This window comes from Apium graveolens, chromosome 2 (assembly GCF_009905375.1).
Source record: "Apium graveolens cultivar Ventura chromosome 2, ASM990537v1, whole genome shotgun sequence".
NCBI classification, from domain to species: domain Eukaryota; kingdom Viridiplantae; phylum Streptophyta; class Magnoliopsida; order Apiales; family Apiaceae; genus Apium; species Apium graveolens.
The window spans coordinates 68,012,647-68,037,897 of NC_133648.1; the positions used below are offsets into that span (position 1 = coordinate 68,012,647).

The following is a 25,251-nucleotide window of genomic DNA, read 5'->3' on the forward strand; positions in this document are numbered from 1 at the left end:
CTTTCTGGGTTATAAGGTTGTAGAATTCAATCTTGAGTCTGACAAGGCATATTTGATCAGACTAGATCAGGACATAAGGAAAGCTAGAATAAACGATCTCAGGGCTGCTATCTTTTAAATTGGTGAAGATACAGTTGAATTGAAGAATGCTAAAAGAAGGATGATTGATGAACTTAAATATGCTGAGAGATGTTTGTTAAAGAACTATCTCAGAACAACTCCTGACATCAAAGAGATCAGTAATTGAAGCCAAGTCAAGATCTACAACTGCTCAAATTCTGATGTGTATACAGACTGAAGCTATTATCAGAAGTTAAAGTTGGTAAAGCTTTAAGGACTGTAAGTTGTAGTTATCTAGTCAAATTCTCATGCATTTGTACTTAATTTTTTTGACATCATCAAATATCTGTTAAACTTGTATATTATGCTAATTTATAAGTTGGGGGAGATTGTTAGATATATTTAATAATGTCATGTCTAATATGATTTGTGTTTAGTTTTCAGATCTTACTTAAACATGACAAATCAGTACTTAACTGGAAATCAACACTTATACTGAAGTCAGAACTTAAGTGGTCAGAACTTAAGTTATCAGGAGATATTTATCAGGAGACAATATCAGGACTTAAGGAGACTTTCAGATAAGGAAGGCGGCTGATTGAAAGGAAAGAAGATCAAGACAAACGCAAGAAGAGATATGCATGAAGAAGGAAATCTATGAAGAGTAGAATACTTGGAAAAAAAAATATCTAATTGATATATTTTAGGAAGTAGAATTATATTCCATATCAATTAGAGATTATCTTGTAACTGTGTAGTATATAAACACAGACATAGGGTTTACACTATATGTGTTATCATTATTGAGAATAATATTCATTATAACCCTAGCAGCTCTCGTGATATTTGTTCATCACTGAGAGAGGACAGTTCCATATTGTAACAGAGTTTAATAAAGTTTGTTTTCTGTTACTTGTGTTCTTTTAATTCGATTTGATTGTGATAAACACTGTATTCAACCCCCTTCTACAGTGTGTGTGACCTAACATAGATCTTACAAAATAACTTAATATAAAAATAATCTAATTAAAATATACAAAGATCACCATTATTATCACAAACATCACTAGATCTAATTACAAAATACAATAATAAAATTATAACAACCACATCACCACCATCAAATATTTTAACAAATCTAAGCATGAAAATAGTAAAATCGTAGGAGATGGTGGTTCAAAATGAGAGGAGGGGAAAGAAAGCTTACGGGAGAGGAAGTGGGGATGAGGGGGCGGAGGAAGGAGGCGCAACGGCGGAGGCATGGCGACATAAGGTTGTGGGGAGCAGATTGTGGTTGTTAGTGGATACGAGAAGGGTTGGAGGATGGAGGTGAGAGAGATGGGATAGGGTTGGGTAAATGGGCATGAGAGAAAATATATGGTGTGGATTAAAAGTAAATTAAAAAAATATTTTAAAATGGAGGGCTAATATTAGATCTCAGTTCTCACAATAATATGGGTTCTTATTTGAGTAATCCCCTGTATATATATATATATATATATATATATATATATATATATATATATATATATATATATATATATATATATATATATATATATATGAAATACCTTTAAACAATTAATCTAATTTCGTCCAAAAAATAACTAATCTAATCTTTCTCTCCCTATATATATATATTCAGTTTTAGGTGCAATTACATGTAAGGTTTTTGTTGTGATGGAGGGAGGTGGTTGGTATGATACTATAACAGACAGTGTCTTTCGTAAAACCGAAATATTGTATTTTAATTCAATTTATTTACAAATAAATTATTATTTTTTCAATTAAGATCTAAATTTTTTTTGGAGATAGAATCAAGTCTTGTGTGTGGATTTATAATAAGTCAAATTTACTGTGACAAAAATTAAACAACTTAAATAATTCAAAAATTTACTATATACATCCAAAATATCATGATTTATATTAATCAATTCAATAATAGATATACCTTCTTTTTCATTAAAAGAGAACCGCAAGAAACGGCATCTGTTTCGGTCATAAAAAGTTCTCCTCAAATTGAGGTTCAATATCAACAAGGTAATTTTTTTTCCTAAACTAAAACCAAGAGAAAACTTATATTATGCGAATTACATAGCATTAGGGGCATAATCCCTATAAAACACCTAGGTAAAGTACAACTAAACATCTGAAAATCTAAAAAAAAATTGACCGATTGTCAAAGTATACAAATCTATAGTTTAATCTCACAAAAATTGAATAAAATTATAGATAAAAGGAAGGGACCTCCTGCCAGCAAAGATGCCACCGTCGAAAGATGGTGAAAATTGGCAAGAGAGTAGAGCTTTTATTTTAAGTTGGATAGGGTTGAAAAAGTTAATATAACGTGGAACTAAGATGTTCAGACTCATTCCTAGTTGAATATTATTTGGTATTTAACAAATGAGTTTGAATTCAAGCATTTTTAAAAGAGTGGATCTGCTCGTTTAAATTTAGCAAGTTTAAATTCCTGACCGAATTCGACCATCATAATTAAATTTTTGATAGAGACATTCAAAATAAAAACACGAGTAATTCATTATTCAACACAAAATCACAAAAAAAATTAACTTGTAGTACAATAAACAATACATTTCACCTTATTTGACTAAACTAAAATGTTTACAAATTTTGATATTATGCTAAATTTGTTACCCATAATAATCATAAACATACACCCAAAAATATTTTGTTGTGATGATTCAATAAAATTACAATTGATCTTATAAATAGAAAAATCCAGGAAGACCATATTCAATTTAGAAATTAAAGTAAATTCATTAGAATTCTTGAATTTTAAATAATTATCGTTGATTATAATTTTGAGCGAACTTTAACAGAGTTGTTGTTGAAAAAGTCTCTGAGAGCTTGTTGATTTAAAGAACTTGTTTTTAACGTAGTTCAAACAAATATTTCAAAATCTCATAGATTTTAGAAGACATAAATACACTAATAAATTTATCAAAATCTACCATTTTATCAATTATAAAAAATTCATAAATATTTGAATGTTATCGAATTAATTGCAGTTTTTAAAATAAAAATTGAATATCACCCTATTTTAATGGACTTTTTAAAATTTAAATGGAATATTCTCAAATTTTAAAAGAATTTTATTCAGTTTTCAATTTTCATCAAATACTACCAAATTTTAAAAGATCATTTTTAAAAAAATTTGGGAATCAATTCAATAATTAATGAAAAGTCATACAAAATCTACAAATATAATTGAAATTGAACAAAAATTTTAAACATATCGCTCATGAATCCTTGAGATGCAATCAAGAGATTTATTAATATGATAGAAATATATGTATTTGTTGCGACTCCACTATTGTTTTGAGCAAATGATCAAATATACGGCCTTATACAAACTTTTATCATTGAATCAAAATAATAAAATCTGCAGATATATTATTCCAGACATGAAAAATACCAAATCGCGCCAAAATAAACCAAACTCTTATAATTAAGGAGAGATAAAATAAAATCCAAATAAATTGGGAGATTATTGAAACAAAAAAACAAAAACTTAATCAAGAAAAACAAATAAAAAAGAAGGATGGGGACTTTCCACCAATAAAAATCGATGAAACCCTTTGAATTTTTTTGAAACGGATACTTAACGAAGTGAGAGGATATTAGGGTTTTTAAGTATGTGTGTATTTTATAAGATCTTTTAGTATCTAAATTGAAAATACTATAATTTAAAAATCCAAAAAAAAAAATCTTTAAAATCTGCAACTCTAAATTAAGTTTCTTGAATACAACATAATACATTATTACTACGTTTTTACATTATAATAAACTAGTATATAACCCGTGCGATGCACGATCGTTTTCATCATTATATATTAAAAAATATAATGTTAATAATATGTTACTTGTAGAATTCAATCTTATATTACTTGAATAATAATTTTAAAATTATATATAATGATTCTCATCAATTTGATCTAACGGCTCTAGATTGAATAACTAAGGACCAACAACCAAATTTTTAATGTTTTGTTTTTTAAATTATATCTAACGGTTCTAATCAATTTGATCTGACGGCTATAGATTGAATGACCAATGACCAATAACCAAACTTTTAATGTTTCGTATTTAATATAATAGTATAGATATAATAAAGATAGTACAAATAATATAGATTAGTTACATACTGATTTTATCAAGAAAATATATATTTAATTGTAATTGGTTTTCAACTAAATAAATTACAAATGGCAGATTTTATTTTAGCTAAATATAAAGAAATAATAACATGTTTCAAAAAATATAGGAGGGGCATTTCCGTCGGGAAAAAATATAGATGGATACCCTAGGTTTAAAAAGGTATAAAAATAACGGGGTTGGCGTCAAACCCTCAACTTGATTTTTTTACCATCATCCTCTTCGAAGTGTTGTATATCCTCTCTCAAGTCTCAGGGAAACACTCTTACAGTACAAACATCTCTGTAATTACTTCAACTTATGTTTATACTTTATACGCATCTTAATTTTATACGTCATTCATATTTATAGGTTTGCAGTATAATATATAGATTTATAATTAAGGGCAACACAAATAAAATAAAATCAAATTTAAGGATATTTCGGTAAATTCAACGTGTACCAAAAAGTAGGCACCACACCGAAACTTCCAATATTTCATCTTTTATATAATAGTAATATAATTAAGGGCAACAAAAATAAAATAAAATCAAATTGAAGGATATTTCGGTAAATTCAGTATGTACCAAAAAACAGGTACCGTGCCAAAACTTTCAATATTTCATCTTTTATACAATAACAAATGATAGATTTTGTTTTAGCTAATTTAAACATATGATAACATGTTTCAAAATATATAGGTGAGGCATTTCCGTCAGGAGAAAATATAGATGGATACGTTAGGGTTTAAAAAGGTATAAAAATAATCAACTTGATTTTTTAACCATCATCATCTTCAAATTGTTGTATCTCTCTCAAGTCTCAGGTAAACACTCTCGCAGTACAAACCTCTCTGTAATTGCTTTATCTTATGTTTATACTTTATACGCGTCTTAATTTTATACTTCGTTCATATATATAGGTTTGTAGTATAATATATAGATTTATAATTAAGGACAACAAAAATAAAATAAAATCAAATTTAAAGATATTTCGGTAAATTCAGCGTGTACCAAAAAATAGGTACCATACCAAAACTTTCAATATTTCGTCTTTTATATAATAGTAATAGAATTAAGGGCAACAAAAATAAAATAAAATCAAATTTAAGGATATTTTGTTAAATTCAACGTGTACCAAAAAATAGGTACCGTACCAAAATTTTCAATATTTTGTCTTTTATATAATAACAAATGGCAGATTTTATTTTAACTAAATTTAAAAAAATAATAACATGTTTCAAAAAATATAGGTGAGGCATTTCCGTCGGGAAAAAATATAGATGGATACCTTAGGGTTTAAAAAGGTATAAAAATAACGAGGTTGAGGTCAGGCCCTCAACTTGATTTTTTAACCATCATCATCTACGAAGTGTTGTATATTCTCTCTCAAGTCTCAGGTAAACACTCTCGGAGTACAAATCTCTCTATAATTACTTCATCTTATGTTTATAGTTTATACGCGCCTTAATTTTATACTTCATTCATATTTATAGGTTTGTAGTATAATATATAAATTTATAATTAAGGGCAACAAAAATAAAATAAAATCAAATTTAAGGATATTTCGGTAAATTTAGCGTGTACCAAAAAATAGGTATCATACCAAAACTTTCAATATTTCGTCTTTTATATAATAATAATAGAATTAAGGGCAACAAAAATAAAATAAAATCAAATTTAAGGATATTTCGGTAAATTCAGCGTGTACCAAAAAATAGTTATCATACCAAAACTTTCAATATTTCGTCTTTTATATAATAACAAATGGAAGATTTTGTTTTAGCTAAATTTAAAGAAATAATAACATGTTTCAAAAAATATAGGTGAGGCATTTCGGTCGGAAAAAAATATTTATGGATACCTTAGTGTTTATAAAGGTGTAAAAATAACGGGGTTGAGGTCAAGCCCTCAACTTGATTTTTTAACCATCATCCTCTTCGAAGTGTTATATATCATATCTCAGGTCTCAGGTAAACACTCTCGCAGTACAAACCTATGTGTAATTACTGCATCTTTTGGTTTATACTTTATACATGTCTTAATTTTATACTTCATTCATATTTATAGGTTTGCAGTATAATATATTGATTTATAATTAAGGGTAACAAAAATAAAATAAAATCAAATTTAGAGATATTTTGGTAAATTCATCGTATACCAAAAACTAGGTACCATTTCAAAATTTTCAATATTTCGTCTTTTATATATAATAGTAATAGAATTAAGGGCAACAAAAATAAAATCAAATCAAATTTAAGGATATTTCGGTAAATTCAGCGTGTACCAAAAAACAAGTACCGTACCAAAATTTTCAATATTTCGCCTTTTTAAATAATAGTAATAGATTAAAAAATGTTTGTCCCATCTATTACTATTATATAAAAGATGAAATATTAAAAGTTTTGGTACGGTACCTATTTTTTGGTACACACTGAATTTACCGAATTACCTTATTTTGCTTAAAAAATTATTAGCCTTGGGAATCAAATTATAATAGAAAAAGAAATAAAAATCGTTTTCAACTTTAACACGTTACCTTTTTTTTCTCTCAATTAAAACAACTTCTCTAAATATCACAGACAAATTTATTTAATAAAATAGAATAATAATATTATAACCACTAATAAATGTTAGGCACAAAGCATGCGCTAAATAAATCACGCAAGTATACGCGTTCGCAAGTAATATAGAATGATTTCTAGTTCGTTCCCACAGAGACTCTGATTAATTATATTTAATTAACAGTTACTCACCAATGTATGATTATTCTTCAATGTCAAGACAATAATAATTAAGGTTGATTAACTAATAATAACTAAGAGAATTAAACACTTGAATGAACAATATTAAACACACATGAGATCATAACTTCATTACTACTTCATTCAATAGTAATTGTTATTACCCTTAGCATGTAATGGTAATGATATTAATCGAACAACACGAAACTGATAAACGCCAACTTTCGTTGTACGAACACCATTCTACCAAGCATCCATAATTAAGATAGAAGTTGAATAGGCATCAATTATGTTGAGACCCTATATATCTAAAGAATTTGACAACATAACGATTTAAGCGCAAGTTATTCATGATGATTACACAGGGCAAGTAAAACGGTTAGAGTAACCCACTAATCATGCATACAATACACGAACCTATGCTAGCATGTCAAGTTCTAAATCTCAAGATTCATTGTCGCTTCACAAGAGATTAACAGGCTATCTTACATGTTCGAGACGCACATAAGACGAATAAGCACAACCTATGCTAGATATCATACAATCACCACATACCAAGGTATTGAACAATTAACTAAAGAAATCCATTGTAAATCCGCTATGATCCCATGATCATGATTAGCCCATAATAGAACTCATCGTCACAATGGGTTCATATGAAAACATGATAATAACACAACGATATAAACTAAGAAAATACTTAATAAATAATGAAGTACGTCACAAGAGTATTAAGGTTCAAAGCATAAAGAAAACTAGCATCCACTGTTACAATGAATTAAAAGAATCACAAGATAAATGTATGCTTCCTCTTCTTCGTTGTTGCGTGCTAAAACGGTCTTCTCATCTTCTTGCCTTTGCTCTCAATTATCTTCTATGAAGAAAACATCTTCCCAAAAGGTTTATATAATAACTCAAAAGAGCCAGCTCTCATAGAAGTCCAATCGTAATAGAATTATAAAATCCAGATTCGGAAAATCCGCACCCAGGCGGCCGCCTCCTTCTTCCAGGCGGGCGCCTGCTACCAGGCGGTCGCGTGCTCCCATCAGGCGGGCGCCTGCACCACTTCTGGAAAACTCCTATTTATGCTTCTGTTTTTGCTGAATTCTTCGCACATCAACCCGAGACTGATTCCAAGCACTTCCTTAGGCTTTATTTGATGAAAACACCCTATCTAAGCAAGTTATACCCTTAAATGCAAAAACACTCGAAAACACGTCAAATACACAAAATACTCGAGTTCAAGACACCAATTCAAGACGTTATGAGACGCTCTAAGTGGTATAAAATGCCACTTATCACACCCCCAAACTTAAATCGATGCTTGTCCTCAAGCGTCACAGACTCAAACTCAGAATAAAACATGCATAAATGCAAACTATATGAATGCAATGATCCTCATCGCGATGACTAAACCAACCAACAGATGACATATCAACAAATGCAATTAGGTGACTAAAGATCAATTAAATCTCGCAAGCTAATGTACAACTAGAAACGTGGTGTGTGCGAATGCTTAACAGATATGCTTCGAAACTAGATCAATCACCATAACTTAATTATACTCAAGGCAATCACAAGCTTATATGAAGAATATATTCTAGACACAAAATGACTTATAACACTTCAAGATTATTGGATTTTATTACAGAATCATGCTTTTATTCAACACATAAACAAATGCTTATTTGATTATGCAATGAGTGAGGTCCACAAAAGACTTATGCAATGGTACCCTTTTAGCGAGAGTTAGGTTAGCGGATCCCAGACTATAAAAGCCTTAGGTCACTAGGCACAAAGTCCCCTAAGAACTTAATAACTCGAATACCAAAGAGCTCACTCGTGATCAATTGTGCATTAAACCATTTTTTTCTTTTTTCTATTTTTTTTCAATTTCTGAGCAAGTGCGTTTCGCTCCATCTTGCTCAACCCTATACTACTCGTATACAATACCAGCCGGCTACTAGCTATTTGACGCCTAGCCACAACTAGAAATGAATTCCAATTTTTCCAATTTTTATCTTTTCATGTCTTTTATCATTAAGAGCCTATCATACATTCTAAGTATAAGCAATAGATTAACCTCAAAAACCATCAAACTATGAAAACAATCTAGTCCTTAAGCATACTCTAAGACTTAGTGAAATTACAAGTGTTTCTAGCATGCATGTCAACCTAACAAGATTCAACATCACTCAAACGTTATCACTACACTCGCATCAATATCACATATTAATCAGTAAAGCAACACAAAGGGATCATGGTATATGCATGAGCTATATGACATGATAAATAAAGTTATAAAATAAAAAAAACTATATCAAAAAAAAACTATATGGAAAAAATATGCAACTGTATGAACTAAACTAACATGAAAATGCAACTACATGACACACACATAAATATGTTCCTTAACTACCACCCCCAAATTTAAAATCTTCACTGTCCCCAGTGAAGGTAATAGAATGGAACACAAAGTATACCTACTCAGATGAATCATCATCATCACCCTCAGAGGGTGGAGTGTTAGGAGGTGGATAAGCAGAATTCTCACCATAAACGGGCCACTGGATGTCAGCTCCAAGGCCTCTAAATGCAGTCCCAAGTGCTTGGGTGAGCTCCTGCGCAAACCTACTCTGCGACTCATACATCGCATCCATCCTCCTGGAAAGCCTCATGTACTAGACATCAGCCAATCCCGAACCATCTCCTCCCTGGGCTCTCGAAGAACCTGCCTCTCCCCGAGCCTGACTGTGCCTAGCCATGGTAGCACTAGCTGCTGGAACTCCTCCTGGAAGGTGATATCCCAAACCATGCGACTCGGGCTCTCCACCCGTCCACTCCTGCATCGCATTCAACATCGATGAATCAATAGGAGTGGCCGCCATCTATAGCTGTTCATAAGACGGCTACTGGACTCCATATGCCTTGCAAAGCTTCGTGACAATAGAGGCATACGGGATAGAGTACTGCGATTTCCCCCTCAAAAACTTCAAAATCCCTTGGTAGATGTACTCACCAAGGTCCACATAATATTCCTCATTCAGAATTCCCCATAACAACCTCGCCCTCTCCACTGTAACCTCATATGCATGCACAGAAGGAAGAATATTAGCACACATAAATACATTCCAAGCACGAGCATACCTGTTCATCGCGACAGCAGAAAAATTACGATACTCGTTGGTTCCTCTTTTGAACTTCCACACTGTGCCCGACCGATAGAGAGTAGCAATAATCAAGTCCATATCAAAGTCCTCAGGGACTTTTCATTCCAATTCTCATCCTGTGGTTTCCTTTATCGCTGCCCAATAACAGGCGAATCGCCTCAGGCTGATAATCAATAGTAATCCCACGAACAACAGAAAACCCATTCTTGCCGGCCTTGGCGTTCGCATAGAACTCGCGAACGATACTCATCGGAACCGCCTCAGGTGGCTCGCAGAATGTAATCCATCCCTCCTCAGCAATCATCGGTAGCAAATCACCATCCCTCCCTGATGGCAAGAACCCCCTCTCCCTCATAATAGGCTTAGTCAGAATCTTGGTCTACTCTTCTTCAGCAACCTCATCCAATAATTGGGGCCTCGCAGTAGTGTTCCTCGAAGAATCAACAGTCGGAATGGTGCTGCTACTCCCTACAGTTCGTGATCTCTTTGGGGCCATTCGAACTGAAAATAAGGGTTAGAGAGTTGTGTTTGGTGTGTAGGAGGGATTTCGTAGAGTTGAAAGTGTGTGGGATGTGTATGGAGAGGTTGTATGTATATATATAGCAAATTAGGGTTAGAATTTGATTAGGAGTAGGAATTGTAGCTAATATTGGGGAAGAATTCGTGGGTTAGTGGTGATATGCTGCTGTGTTTTTTGTTTTGTGTTTTTTTGTATTTTTTTTATAGGCTGAAAATGAATTTTTCAAAATTCAGGGGCGCCGGCGGTCGCCTGCTAGTGCGCGGCCGCCTGATCCTAGCAGGCGGGCGTCTGTAAGGTCTCTAGAAAAAAAAATTCTGCCAACATTTTTCTGATGGTGCCAGGCGGGCGCCTGCTAGCGCGCGGCCGCCTGATCCTAGCAGGTGGGCGTCTGCAAGGTCTCTGGAAAAAAATTTCTGCCAATATTTTTCTGATTTTTTTTTGGGGTTTTGGATAAAGTACTAAATTCTAAGGTGTCCTATAGTCTCATATCTTAGGTTGCCTCCCAAGAAGCGCTTCTTTTACGTCATTAGCTTGACGTAGAGTAATGCGATCAAGTTGACAATAAAACAGCACTAACCACTTCACGGTTTGTCATATCCCCATAATAGTGCTTCAATCTTTAACCATTTACTTTGAATGCTTGGCCCGGATCGTCCACAAAAATCTCCACCGCTCCATGTGGAAACACAGTTTTGACAATAAATGGTCCAGATCACCTTGATTTCAACTTTCCAGGAAAAAGTCGGAGACGAGAGTTGAATAGAAGAACTTGTTGCCCCGGCACGAATGACTTAGACGATAGCTTCCTGTCATGCCACCTTTTTACCTTTTTCTTGTACATTTTGTTGTTTTCATACGCTTGAAGTCGAAATTCATCAAGTTCATTTAACTGAAGCATTCGCTTCTTCCCAGCTACATCTAGATCAAGGTTTAACTTCTTCAATGCCCAATAAGCCTTATGCTCAAGCTCCGCAGGTAAATGACATCCCTTACCATAGACAAGTTGAAATGGGGACATCCCAAGTGGAGTCTTGTATGCTGTTCTCTAAGCCCAAACAGCTTCATCGAGCTTCAAAGACCAATCTTTCCTTGAGGAATAAACGACTTTCTCTAGAATGCGCTTGATCTCTCTATTAGACACTTCAGCTTGACCATTAGTTTGCGGATGATAGGCAGTAGCAATACAATGATTCACATTGTAGCGTTGCATCATAGAAGTGAACTTACAATTGCAGAAATGCGACCCTTCATCACTTATGATAACTCGTGGCATTCCAAACCTTGTGAATATCTGCTTATGAAGAAAACTCAACACTACCTTTGCATCATTAGTCGGTAGAGCCTTGACTTCTACCCATTTCGAGACATAATCGACTGCCAACAAGATGTACTGATTATTGCAGGACGAGATAAATGGTCCCATGAAATCGATTCCCCAAACATCGAAGACCTCAACTTCAAGCATCACATTTAAAGGCATCCCATCCTTTCTGGTAAGATTCCCAACTCTTTGGCAACGATCACACCTTAAAACGAATTGATGTGCATCCTTAAACAACGTAGGCCAGAAAAAACCTGCCTGAAGAATACGAGTTGCTGTCTTTTCACTACCATAATATCCAGCATAAACTGTGGAATGACAGTCTAGTAATATCCCCTCCGTATCACAAAATGGGATACATCTCCTGATGATCTAGTCAGCTCCTTGTCTAAATAAATATGGTTCATCTCACATGTACCACTTCACCTCATGCAGAAACATCTTATTTTGAGCTGTATTCATATTAGGAGGCATTATATTGCTAACAAGATAGTTCAAAATGTCTGCGAACCATGGCTCTTCCTCTTAAATTTCGAACAACTGCTCATTCAGAAAAGATTCGTTAATCAATGTCTTATCATGTGAAGTAGACTCGGGATTTTCCAATCTAGAGAGATGGTCAGCTACTTGATTTTCAGTACCTTTTCGATCCCTGATCTCTAACTCGAATTCCTGTAGCAAGAAAACCCAACGAATAAGTCTAGGTTTCGAATCCTTCTTTGAGACCAGATAGCGGATGGTAGCGTGATCAGTGAACACTGTCACCTTTGTCCCAAGTAGATAAGATCGAAATTTTTTGAAGCCAAAAACTATAGCCAAGTGCTCCTTCTCAGTAGTGGTGTAGTTCATTTAGGCTCCATTTAGCGTCTTACTAGCATAATAAACCACATGAAAGATATTATTCTTTTGCTGCCCAAGAACTGCCCCTACCGCATAATCACTAGCATCACACATCATCTAAAAAGGTTTTCTCCAATCAGGTGTCGTAATAACTGGTGCGGTGATTAAACTCTTCTTGAGAGTCTCGAATGCTGCCAAGCATTCATCATCAAATTTGAAAGGCACTTCTTTTTCGAGCAAGTTGCACAACGGCTTAGATATCTTAGAGAAGTCCTTGATGAAATGCCGATAAAACCCGCATGACCAAGAAAGCTACGGATTCCCTTCCCATAAATAGGTGGCGAAAGATTTTCAATGATGCCCACCTTGGCTTTATCCACCTCAAGACCTTTACTAGAGACCTTATGCCCAAGAATGATGCTTTGCTGCACCATAAAGTGACATTTTTCCCAATTGAGCACCAAATTGGTTTCAACACACCTTTTGAGTACCAAACGGAGATTATTCAAGCATTCATCATACGAATGTCCAAAGACAGAGAAGTCGTCCATGAACACTTCGACATTATTTCCAATCATATCGGATAATATAGCCATCATGCATCTCTGAAAAGTGGCAGGTGCACCACATAAGCCAAAAGAAACTCTGCGAAAAGTAAACGTGCCAAATGGACAAGTAAAAGTAGTCTTCTCTTGATCTTCAGGTATAATGCAAATCTGATTGTATCCCGAATAGCCGTCCAGAAGACAATAATACTCATGACCAGCCAACCTGTCAAGCATCTGATCAATAAATGGAAGAGGGAAGTGATCCTTCCTCGTGGCTTTATTCAACTTTCTGTAGTTCATGCATACCCTCCATCCTGTGACTGTTCGAGTGGGGATGAGCTCGTTCTTCTTATTTGCTACCACAGTAATACTTCCTTTCTTAGGTACACATTGCACGGGGCACACCCAAGAATTGTCAAAAATAGGATATATGATTCATACATCCAGCCACTTTAGAATTTCTTTCTTCACCACTTCTTTCATAATAGGATTAAGCCTTCGTTGTTGCTCAACAGTCGGCTTGCTACCTTCCTCTAGAAGAATTTTATGCATGCAGTACGAAGGGCTGATCCCTTTTATTTCTGCTATAGTCCATCCGATGGCCGATTTGAATTCTCATAAAATCCTCAAGAGTTTGTCCTCATCACTACCTGAAAGGTCAGATGCAATAATAAAAGGCAAAGTAGATGCATCACCTAAAAAAGCATACCTCAAGTGTTCAGGCAATGGTTTAAGCTCCAAAGTAGGTGCTTCCTCAATAGATGGTTTGAGCTTTCCCTCAGCATTCTTGAGATCAGTATTTCCCAGAGATTCAAATGGCATGTCTAGCTTTCGTTTCCAAGGAGAAGCATTCAGATATTGTAGCTGCTCATTGCCTTCATCATCTTCACTGTTAAAATCCCCCAATAAGGCTTTTTCTAAGGCATCATACCTTAGCACATGATCAAGTTCTGAAGTAACTGCAGAATCGACCAAATCCATCTTGAAGCACTCCTCATCTTTCGTAGGGAATTTCATCGCATTGAACACATTGAATGTCACATCTTGATCTTGCACCCTCATAGTGAGTTCACCTTTTTGCACATCTATCAAGGTGCGGCCTGTAGCCAAGAAAGGTATTTCCAAGATTATGGGAATCTTCTTATCTTCCTCGAAATCCAGAATGACAAAATCTGCAGGAAAGATGAGGTTGTCCACTTTTACTAGCACGTCCTCCACGATGCTTCGTGGGTATGTAATCGAACGATCAGCCGATTGTAGAGACATGTAGGTAGGCTTTGGATCAGGCAAATTTAGCTTTTTAAAGATAGACAACGGCATCAGATTGATGCTTGCTCCCAAATCGCAAAGGCACTTGTCAAATAACAACTTGCCAATTGTGCAAAGAATGATGAAGCTGCCTAGATCTTTAAGCTTTGGAGGTAACTTTTGCTGCAGCACGGCACTACACTCTTCTGTTAGAGCAAAGGTATCAAGATCATCCAGTTCCACCTTCCTTGAAAGAATACCTTTCATGAATTTCGCATAACTAGGCATTTGCTCCAGAGCCTCAGCGAAAGGTATGTTGATGTGAAGTTTCTTGAACACCTCCAGAAACTTACCAAATTGCTTGTCCAGCTTTTGTTTTTGCAATTGCTTAGGAAAAGGTGGTGAAGGATAGAGCTGTTTCTCCCCTGTATTACTCTCAGGCAGAGTGTGTTCAACAGTAGTCTTCCTTGGTTCCCCCTCTTTCTCCTTTTGCTTTTCTTCTTCATCCTTAACTTCAACTTCTACCTCTTTTGCTTTTTCAGCATCAGCAACTTTTCCAGACCTTAAGATGACAGCTTTGACTTGCTCTTTAGCTTCCTTCCTGTCTGGCACTTCAGTATCGCTGGAAAGTGTGCCAAGTTGACGATTGAGCAAGGCATTGGCTATTTGTCCAATTTAATTCTCCAAGGTCTTGATAGAAATAGCCTGACTTTTGTACAACAGCATTAACTCCTCAAAATCAGCACTAGAAGGTGGAGCAGCACCTCCTTGTTGAGGATATGATTACCTTTGAGCAAATTGCTGAGGTTGCTGGAATCCAGGTGGATTAAACTGTTTACTTGCAGCTTGCTGATATGGTTGCTGAACATCATTCTGATTATTGCTCCAGCTGAAATTGGGATGATTTCTGTTATTAGGATGATAAGTAGCTGGCACAGGCTGCTGCGGTCGCTCATAATTGTTCACATACTGAACAGATTCATTAACAAGAGAATACTGATTCGTAGCATGAGAGCCTGCACAAAGCTAACAGACATTACCTATTTGATTTACTCCATAGTTGGCTAAAGAATCGATCTTCATAGACAGCGCATATAGCTGCGCTGCAATAGCTGTAGCTGCATCAACTTCCAGAATACCTGCTACCTTCCCATGCATCATCCTTTGAGTTGGGTTTTGATACTCGTTTGCCACCATAGTTTCAATGAGATTATAGGCCTCAGTATAGCTTTTGGCCCACAAGGCGCCTCCAGAAGCTGCATCGAGTATGGGCCGAGATTGGGCCCCCAAACCATTATAGAAACCAGTGATCACCATCCAGTCAGGCATACCATGATGTGGACACTTTCTCAACATCTCCTTGTAGCACTCCCAAGCTTCGCACATAGATTCTCCTTGTTGCTGCGCAAACTGAGTAAGAGCACTCCTCATAGCTGCAATCTTGGCCATTGGATAGAACTTCACCAAAAACTTTTGCGCAAGATCTTCCCAAGTAGTGATGGACCCAGCTGGTAAAGAATGTAACCAATCCTTAGCTTTGTCCCTTAGAGAGAATGGAAAAAGCCTCAGCTTGATAGCCTCATCAGTAAAACCATTATATTTGAAAGTACTACAGATTTCGACAAAATTCCTGATATCATGTTGGGGTCTTCAGTCGCAGCACCTCCGAAAGAAATAGAATTCTGCACCATCTGTAGTGCCCGGCTTGATTTCAAAAGTATTGGCCTGAATAGCTGGATGAATGATGCTTGACTGAATGTCATCAATTTTAGGCCGAGAAAAGTCCATAAGAGCTGGATCAGCTTGAACTATACGATCACCCATTGTTTCAGGTTCTTTCTTTTCACTCTCTATATCCGAATCTTCAAAACTATCTTCTCTGGAAAGTCAAGAGCTGAATCTGTCTCCTCAGCTTTATCCAGATTTCTCTTGCGAGTTCGAGAATGTGTTTGCATAAACGCTCGCTAGAGTACCTGAAACACAACCGAAAGCAGCAAGTAACAAGTCTTAATCAATGAATCCTAATGACCAGTGATGGCAAGTACATAAACTAAACAAATTAACATCGAGTCCCCGGCAGCAGCGCCAAAAACTTGTTAGGCACAAAGCATGCACTAAATAAATCACGCAAGTATACGCGTTCGCAAGTAATATAGAATGATTTCTAGTTCGTTCCCACATAGACTCTGATTAATTATATTTAATTAACACTTACTCACCAATGTATGATTATTCTTCAATGTCAAGACAATAATAATTAAGGTTGATTAACTAATAATAACTACGAGAATTAAACACTTGAATTAACAATATTAAACACACATGAGATCATAACTTCATTACTACTTCATTCAATAGTTATTATTATTACCCTTAGCATGTAATGGTGATGATATTAATCAAACAACACGAAACTGATAAACACCAACTTTCGTTGTACGAATACCATTCTATTAAGTATCCCCAATTAAGATAGAAGTTGAATAAGCATCAATTATGTTGAGACCTTATATGTCTACAGAATTTGACAACATAACGATTTAAGCGCAAGTTATTCATGATGATTACACATGGCAAGTAAAACGGTTAGAGTTACCCACTAATCATGCATACAATACACGAACCTATGCTAGCATGGCAAGTTCTAAATCTCAAGATTCACTGTCGCTTCACAAGAGATTAGCAGGCTGTCTTACATGTTCGCGACGCACATAAGACGAATAAGCACAACCTATGCTAGATATCATACAATCACCACATACCAAGGTATTGAACAATTAACTAAAGAAATCCATAGTAAATCCGCTATGATCCCATGATCACGATTAGCCTATAGAACTCATCGTCACCATGGGTTCATATGAAAACATGATAATAACACAACGATATAAACTAAGAAAAATACATAATAAATAATGAAGTACGTCACAAGAGTATTAAGGTTCAAAGCATAAAGAAAACTAGCATCCACTGTTACAACGAATTAAAAGAATCACAAGATAAACGTATGCTTCCTCTTCTTCATTGTTGCGTGCTAAAACGGTCTTCTCAATCTTCTTGCCTTCGCTCTCGATTATCTTTTATGAAGAAAACGTCTTCCCAAAAGGTTTATATAATAACTCAAAAGAACCAGCGCTCACAGAAGTCCAATCGTAATAGAATTATAAAAATCCAGATTCTGAAAATCCGCACCCAGGCGGCCGCCTCCTTCTTCCAGGAGGGCGAATGCTACCAGGAGGTCGCCTGCTCCCATCAGGCGGGCGCCTACATCACTTTTGGAAATTTCCTATTTATGCTTCTGTTTTTGCTGAATTCTTCGCACATCAACCCGGGACTGATTCCAAACACTTCCTTAGGCTTTATTCGATGAAAATACCCTATCTAAGCAAGTTATACCCTGAAATGCAAAAACACTCGAAACACGTCAAATACACAAAATACTCGAGTTCAAGACACCAATTCAAGCCGTTATGAGACGCTCTAAGTGGTATAAAATGCCACTTATCAATAACTAATAAATTACCTTTTTCAGCTACTTAATTGTTTATTTTATTTAAATATTGTTTTACTTAAAGACTTTGTTAAGCTTCTTGACTTTAACAATCCATAAAGTTTTAATTCCTTTACAAGAACAACTTAGTATCATCATCCTTATTTTTTGACAACAACAACAATCTCATCACATCGTTTAAGACAATGCAAAAACCCTCTGTTTTTAAAACAATGCAAAAGTCAAAACCATATGCATCTCTAAACCAGTAGTTGTCGCGTATATATTTTGTACGAGTCCATAATAAAAAATATTTAATTTTATATAATTTTTCTCATTAATTTAAAGAGAAATATACTTAAAGTAAGCATTAGCTTACAATTCAATTACATAAACAAAATAAAATAAATATTTGATTTTTGAAGTCGATTTATTTATCTATCTATATTATTATATTAAATACGAAACTTTATTGTTCTTCCTTCAGTTACATAATTATCTTTTCTTAAAAACAAATTAATATTTTACTCAATTACTCTTACTTAATTAATATCTAACCAATTACTTTTATAAGTAAAATATGTTGTCTCATTTATTTTCACCAACTAAAACAACTCTTTCCTTACAAATAAACACTTCTTTTTAATTTATACATTTTATAAGTAAAATATGTTGTCTTTTTAATTTTCTCCAAATAAAACAAATCTTTCTCTAAAATATTATGGCCAATTATTTTTAATATATGTTGATTATCTATCTATCAATCGATCTATCTTCTATAATATTTATACTATTATATTAAAGACGAAATAATAAAAGTTTGGTTGGTAGTCGGTCTGGCCAATCACTGTAATTATAGTAATATTTAAAATAAAACACTCTCATAAAATATATATTCACAACAGAATTATAATAGGTCTAATGATTTTGGTTTAAACAAAAAAATATAAAATTCACCTAAGCCGGGTTAAACAAAATTCTACTATTGATCAAATCTTAAATAAATAAATGAAAATAACTACATGTAGTTAGTTGGATTTTTAGGCTCGGGCTAAAATAAACTAATAGACTATTGATCCCGCTAAAATATTATATAATTGGACCAAGCTAAATTAAAATAAAAATTGAAAGAAAATTTGTTTGGTCGATATAATGTCATCAGGTTAAAATAAAATAATATATATTATTCATTGGGTCTAAAACAAAATAATATCCACCCCGTACTAAAATAAAATTAAACAAAAAACTAAGTATATTTAGCCGGATTTTAGTTGATATAATAGGCCTTAAGCTAAAATAAAGATTTGATAACTCATGCTAAAATAAAATAATAAATATTACCGATCTGACTAAAAAAATATATTATTGAACCGAGATAAAAAAAATTAAAATTTGAATGTTAATTCGCTGATGGGTATAATGTCATTATGTTAAAACAAAATAAAATATATCATTTATTCATTTTAAAATATTATATTTTTTATCGCAGTGATACCGCAGCCGCTATTTTTGGAGTGCGCATTGGTTAAACTCCACGGGCTCAGGAGGCATAATAAAAAATTATCCAACCTTGAGATTCGAACCTGTGACCAAGAGGATAATTATCTCCTCTTTAACCAACTCAGTCAACCCTTACGAGCGAATATTATAATATTTATTTATAGCTAAAATGAAATTTAAAACAAACTAATGATATTAGCCAGATTTGTCACATATAACGACCTGAGGTTAAAAATTAATAATGTATATTATTAAACTTCCCTAAAATCAGAAATAAATTCAAATTAAATGTAATTCTTATATTATTGATTCAAGGTAAAATAAAATTAAAGAGTCTAACTAATTTGATGGTAGTTATAATATAGATTTAAAAGAGTAGGATAACTAGGATCCAACCTAGCCGAAATATTAAAATTTGATAGTTGATTTCTATACACAATATTTGAGTTTATATAATTTTGGGTTTTCTTTAATTTCTATAATATACATATTATTTTAATAAAACGAAAATAGAGATGATTACTTAGTATAATCGAGCCACACTAAAATAATGAATATGTATTATTTAAATAAATAAATTATTTAAAACTAAAATATCACTTCCTTACATACCTATGTATTTGTAATTATTATCAAAATATTTTATTATAATTTCAAATAAATATTATTTATAATTTTCTTATAAATTAAATTCAAAAAATTAAATAATATTAAAAAAATCTGTGTATCGCACGAGTTTTAGCCTAGTAAAATTATAATAAATTTACACAAATGTTACATAAAAAAAGCAGATGGAAAACTGAAGGCAAAATTATTCGGCGGCGTCGACAGCAGGATTCGAACCTGCGCAGGACAAGCCCAACAGATTTCGAGTCTGTCTCCTTAACCACTCGGACATATCGACTGATTTTACAAGTGATTACAAAAAGCATATTTAACCAATTTAAACTGTATCATTATTTTAATTTGAAAACTGAAACATTTCTGTTTTTTCCCTCTTTCACATCCCCAATTTCACTCCCAGATTGAATCAAATCTTATCAATTTGAATCGCAGGTAACTTATATCTGTACGTATATCTTTTTTATGTGTATGTGTAATTGTTTTGTTATTGGTGTGTGAGGAAACTAATTGATCTATTAACCCTAGTTATTACTGCAGCTTGGAGATTGTCTATAGAGATAATAATTTTCAATGGGAGAAGCTCCTAGAAGCTTCGATATGAAGAATTTGATTTCTTACAGTGACGATTTAATCAAGTTTTTGAAGTCTGAAAGAGATAGCAGTAATTTGAGCGAGTATTTGGAGCAATCCAACCTTCTTATGTCGCAAACTGATGGCGATTTTAAGAGCGTAGAGACCTCGATACTCGGTATGATAATTCTTATCTTATTTATTTTAGATTATTTTATTCTAGTCTGTTAATTTTTGATAATGAAGTGTAGATAGATGGTTGATTAGTTGTGTGTGTCGTGATGGTTTTATTTTTCTGTTTCTCGGTAGTCGTTTTGTTGTTAATTTCGTGTTTATTTGTTTTGCCAAATGGATAGATATTTGGTAATGAGTATTGTTTTCAGAAAGCAAGTTGAACATTGTACTAGTATTATTTGAATTTAAGGCACATGTTTTATTTAAGAGAGAAGGTTTTGAATGTGGTTTTATGTATGAATTGTAAAAATTGAACGTAGTCCTTATAATAAATTAAATTAGAGGAGTACAAATTTACTCCTGTTTTTGTTAGCATCACTAGGTTTAGACTGTATATTGTGATGAAGATGAATTGAAGAAGAGCTAGCCAACATTATATATTAACTCCATTACTGAAAGATTCGACCTACAGCTTATCATTGTAGAAAGAGATAAGTTAAAAAAAACAATTAACTGACACTGTATTTATACTGAAAGTATATTAAATCTCTTGAACCGACTTTCCTAACGAACTCCAAGCTAAGCTAGCATATTAGCTGGATTCGTTGACTGAGTTGACTCCGTTTCATTTACATCAGTAGTCAGTACCCCCGCCCCTCCCTCAAGCTTTGAAGTGCATAGGACTAGACAGGAGGATAAGTTCCTAGCTCATAAAGAAAAGAAAGAAATTGATGAGAGGAGATACCTTAGTGAACAAATCAGCTAGCTGAAATGTAGTAGGAAAATATGTGAACTGAATTAAACCTTCCAGCACTTTGTCTCAAGTGGGCAATCAATTTTTTTTTTAATGTTCAGTCCTCTCATGGAGAACAGGGTTCTTGGAAATATGCAAACCAGATTGATTATCACAGTGCAATGTAACAGGTTTAAGATTAGTATTCCAAGTTCCTCAATAACAGCCCTTGTATATTTCAGATGAATCAGAGGCCATGGTCGTATATTCAGCCTCAGAAGAAGATTATGAAACACTCTAACTTCCTTTGTCTGAACATTAAGTACCGTCTTTTTTTTACTAGTTGAAGTGATCTATAATTCTGTATAGACTGAGGTGATGGTGAAATTGAATAATGAAGAGGTAAGGTGCATTATGAGATGTATAATTGGGCTAAGGTATATTTTTACAAGTTGAACAACTGTTTGAGTTGCTCTAATGTCCATTTCTTTTCCAGTTTAGGCTCTAGGATTTGTTTTTCGTTCATGTAGTGTAGATAATAAATATGTGGCTAAATTTCTTTATTACGGAAATATTTACATGCATCTTACTTACAGTTAAACTTGTACAAATGTACTTCTGTTAATTCACAAAGTATTTACTGTGTCTGAAATATGGAAGTGATACTAGATTAGTTCCCGGACACATGTCCGGTATATATAATAATTATTTTAATTTAAATTAATATTTAAAATTTAATATATATAACTTTTAAGAATATATTAAATATGGTATATTTTATATTTACGAAATAAAATATATATAATTATAAATAGACATATTTTATATTTTATTCAAATACATTACGTGAAGATTTATAATGATGAACACAATTGAATAACTCAAATTGTTATAACTTAATCCTCTGTCGTTCCAAATTCTGATTTCGACTCCGACTCAATCCGGCAATTTCTATGAACAGATTATTAAAAGATACATTTGTAAAAAAAGAAGATTTGCAATGGTAATGAAGGAAAAATGAGATAAAAAAAAATTAAAATAAGGAGGTATGAAAATGAAGAAGAGAGAGAATTAGTGGAGAAAGAAAAGATAATTAAGGAGAGAGATTTAGTGGAAAATGATTTTTTTTGTTAAGTTAGAGGAGCTTGCCACATAAGCAACTATATTTAACAAGGAAATGACAAGTGTCCAATTTAATGAGAGAGTAACACATGTCAAGTTTGTACTCTCTTTTAGTATAATGTAGACAGTTGACGTATGTAATGGTGGGAGTGAACATTGAGGTGGTAAATGTATACCTAGGGAAACAAGGAGAAAAAGAGACAGTAGGGTGAAGATAGATAGAGAAGTAGGCAAAGTGACAAACAAATGTAGCATGTGGTTGTTTTAGTTTTTTGAATTGTTTAAAATTGGATTGATGCAAACACTCTTGCTTTACTTCGCATTTCAATACATGATCAACACATCAAGCCGATGACTATGTAAATGGCTGAAACCATATGGTGGAATGAGTTTAATTGGTTCCCAAAAAGCTTCACATTAAGCATAATGTAAAAGTGCGCTACAAATATTTAGTTTCGTTTTGCTCTGTGTTTTTTCTTTTGTGTGTCAAGGAGTTGATTACGTGCTATATCTAAGAATCAAAGTGTGTGAATCAGTAAAAAGATCTTTTTAAGTTTTTTTGTGTTATAACGGCTCTGTGCTAATGAATTTTACCAGATTATCAGAAAAAGTTAGATTTGTGCAACCAGAAAATAGATGCAGCAAAATCAGAAGTTGCTGCAGACTCAGAACTTGATATGCTACAAAAAGAGTTGGAAGAAGAAGCCGAGAGAGAGCGTTTTCTTATAGAAGAGCTTAGATAAGAATTTTTTATTATTTTCCATTGAAGTTTCATGTTTATTGATTTTTGTTTACGCAAATGAAATGTCACTGATTAGTGGGATCTTTCGTTTATGTCAACACAACGATTACCAGTGACATCAATGATCTGGAACATCAGAGGGGTTCTATTGAAGAAAGAAGAGAAAGTTTAAGAAAACTTGAGAAACATGAGTTAAGAGCACAGTGAGTTTCTAAAACACATCCAAACTTTAGATTATGCCATAAATATCATATATCTGTAATGTCCTGAGTCTCTTTACAGAGCTTGTTAATTTTCAATTATAAATCAATACCAAAATGTATTGCAATTTTATTTTACTGGACTTTGATAATTTGTTGAAAGTCAATTTTTTGCTAGGAAAATGGTAGATAAGTAAATTAAAGTTAATTGGAGAGTCCATATAGTTTGTTACAGAATTCACATTTTCAAGGTTGGCATGGATTAGCATAGGAGTGTTGCATGATTGCGTGTTATGGAGGGGATGAATGTCTGTACAAAGTTATTTCCTATTTAACAAAACCAAACTGCATTTAATTTGCTTTTACTACTTCTACTCTCTCTGTCATTTGAGTTTATTCCTCATCTACCATTTTAGTAACAATATATGTACAGAGGCTGTACAGAACTATGTAAAAAGCTAGGACACATAAAACCTCATTAGAATGATCAAATGTTATTGAGTGGTTAATTTTGAAGCAGTTAGCTTCCTGTCGGCAAGGGATTTGCATCTGCTAAATTTTGTAAATTGAGCCTGCATGTAGCATCCTTTTGGTATTAGTTGCAAGTGTATATTTTGTTATACTGATACCATAAAATGCACTTCCTTTTCTACAGTTCACAAAAGAATAATTCCAAGATTCTTATTGTTTTTCCTGTTGCACAGAGGTTGCATTATCTGCTTTATCATTTATAACATTTAATATGTTTCTGAAATTGGTAAAGCATCTCAGTTCTAAATCTTTGGAATCAAACCACTTACCTTATCTTGCAGGATGAAGCTTTCAATGTATGCTTCTGTTACTAATGTCATTCCTAAGTTGAATGAGCAGCAGTCTACAATATCAGGCCGTATCCTTTACTATTTTTTTCTTGTGACTCTAATATTACATCTAGTTTGCCAACTTTTGCTTCTTGGTATCCTAAATTGGATAGTTCTCCTTAATCTCGTCAACTACAGATATTGTAGAAAGAGAAAACAAAGTAGTTCAGAACTTTGAATTTGATCCCCTGAAGATGTCGCCGTATGATACATGTAATCGCATGTGGAAGATGATAAATCTTTAACTAAATTTGTACCTTCTTCCATCAGAAGGCATGTGAAATCGGCAGTATTGTAGTCATGTAGTAAATTATTATTCAACTTTTCCAGTTTTAGCTCGTGTGCATTGTAGTAGTGTGAGGCTTTCTTAACTTTTTACTTGAACCAGTTCACCATTTTAAGATTATTCTGCATCAGTTTAGAAGCTTGCCTTGTTACGGTTTTTCTTTTTTGTAATTGATTACACATGCGCACGCTGGAAGTCGTGCAAGGGGTACAAGAGCTCAATCACCGTATCAACACTACCGTATCAACACTTGTTGGCTTGCCTTGTTACGATTGGTACTAGCCCGGCTTGTGAATTCCATCATGGAATTTAATTCCTTAAATAAATGTTCCCCAAATATTTATG

At 33.6% G+C, this 25,251-nt stretch overlaps 1 protein-coding gene and 2 non-coding genes across 4 annotated transcripts; 2 read left to right on the forward strand and 1 right to left on the reverse strand.

Annotated features, from left to right (window-relative positions):
* The first annotated feature begins 15,932 nt into the window (after nt 1-15,932).
* Nucleotides 15,933-16,039, forward strand: LOC141709679 (small nucleolar RNA R71). The gene has a single exon (XR_012570244.1). It is a non-coding gene; the product is annotated as a small nucleolar RNA R71 (small nucleolar RNA).
* A 4,378-nt stretch (nt 16,040-20,417) lies between these two features.
* On the reverse strand, nt 20,418-20,499 carry TRNAS-CGA (transfer RNA serine (anticodon CGA)). The gene has a single exon. It is a non-coding gene; the product is annotated as a tRNA-Ser (tRNA).
* On the forward strand, nt 20,440-25,036 carry LOC141707496 (kinetochore protein SPC24 homolog). Of its 2 annotated transcripts, none has more exons than XM_074510690.1 (6): nt 20,440-20,651; nt 20,745-20,967; nt 23,416-23,557; nt 23,662-23,763; nt 24,573-24,649; nt 24,759-25,036. In XM_074510690.1, exons 2-6 carry the CDS (start codon nt 20,790-20,792, stop codon nt 24,863-24,865), a joined length of 606 nt encoding a protein of 201 aa, XP_074366791.1. In that variant the 5' UTR covers nt 20,440-20,651; nt 20,745-20,789; the 3' UTR covers nt 24,866-25,036. The 2 variants fall into 2 exon arrangements, with proteins under 2 accessions (XP_074366791.1, XP_074366792.1); XM_074510691.1 differs by having other exon boundaries at nt 20,757-20,967.
* Nucleotides 25,037-25,251: the final 215 nt, after the last annotated feature.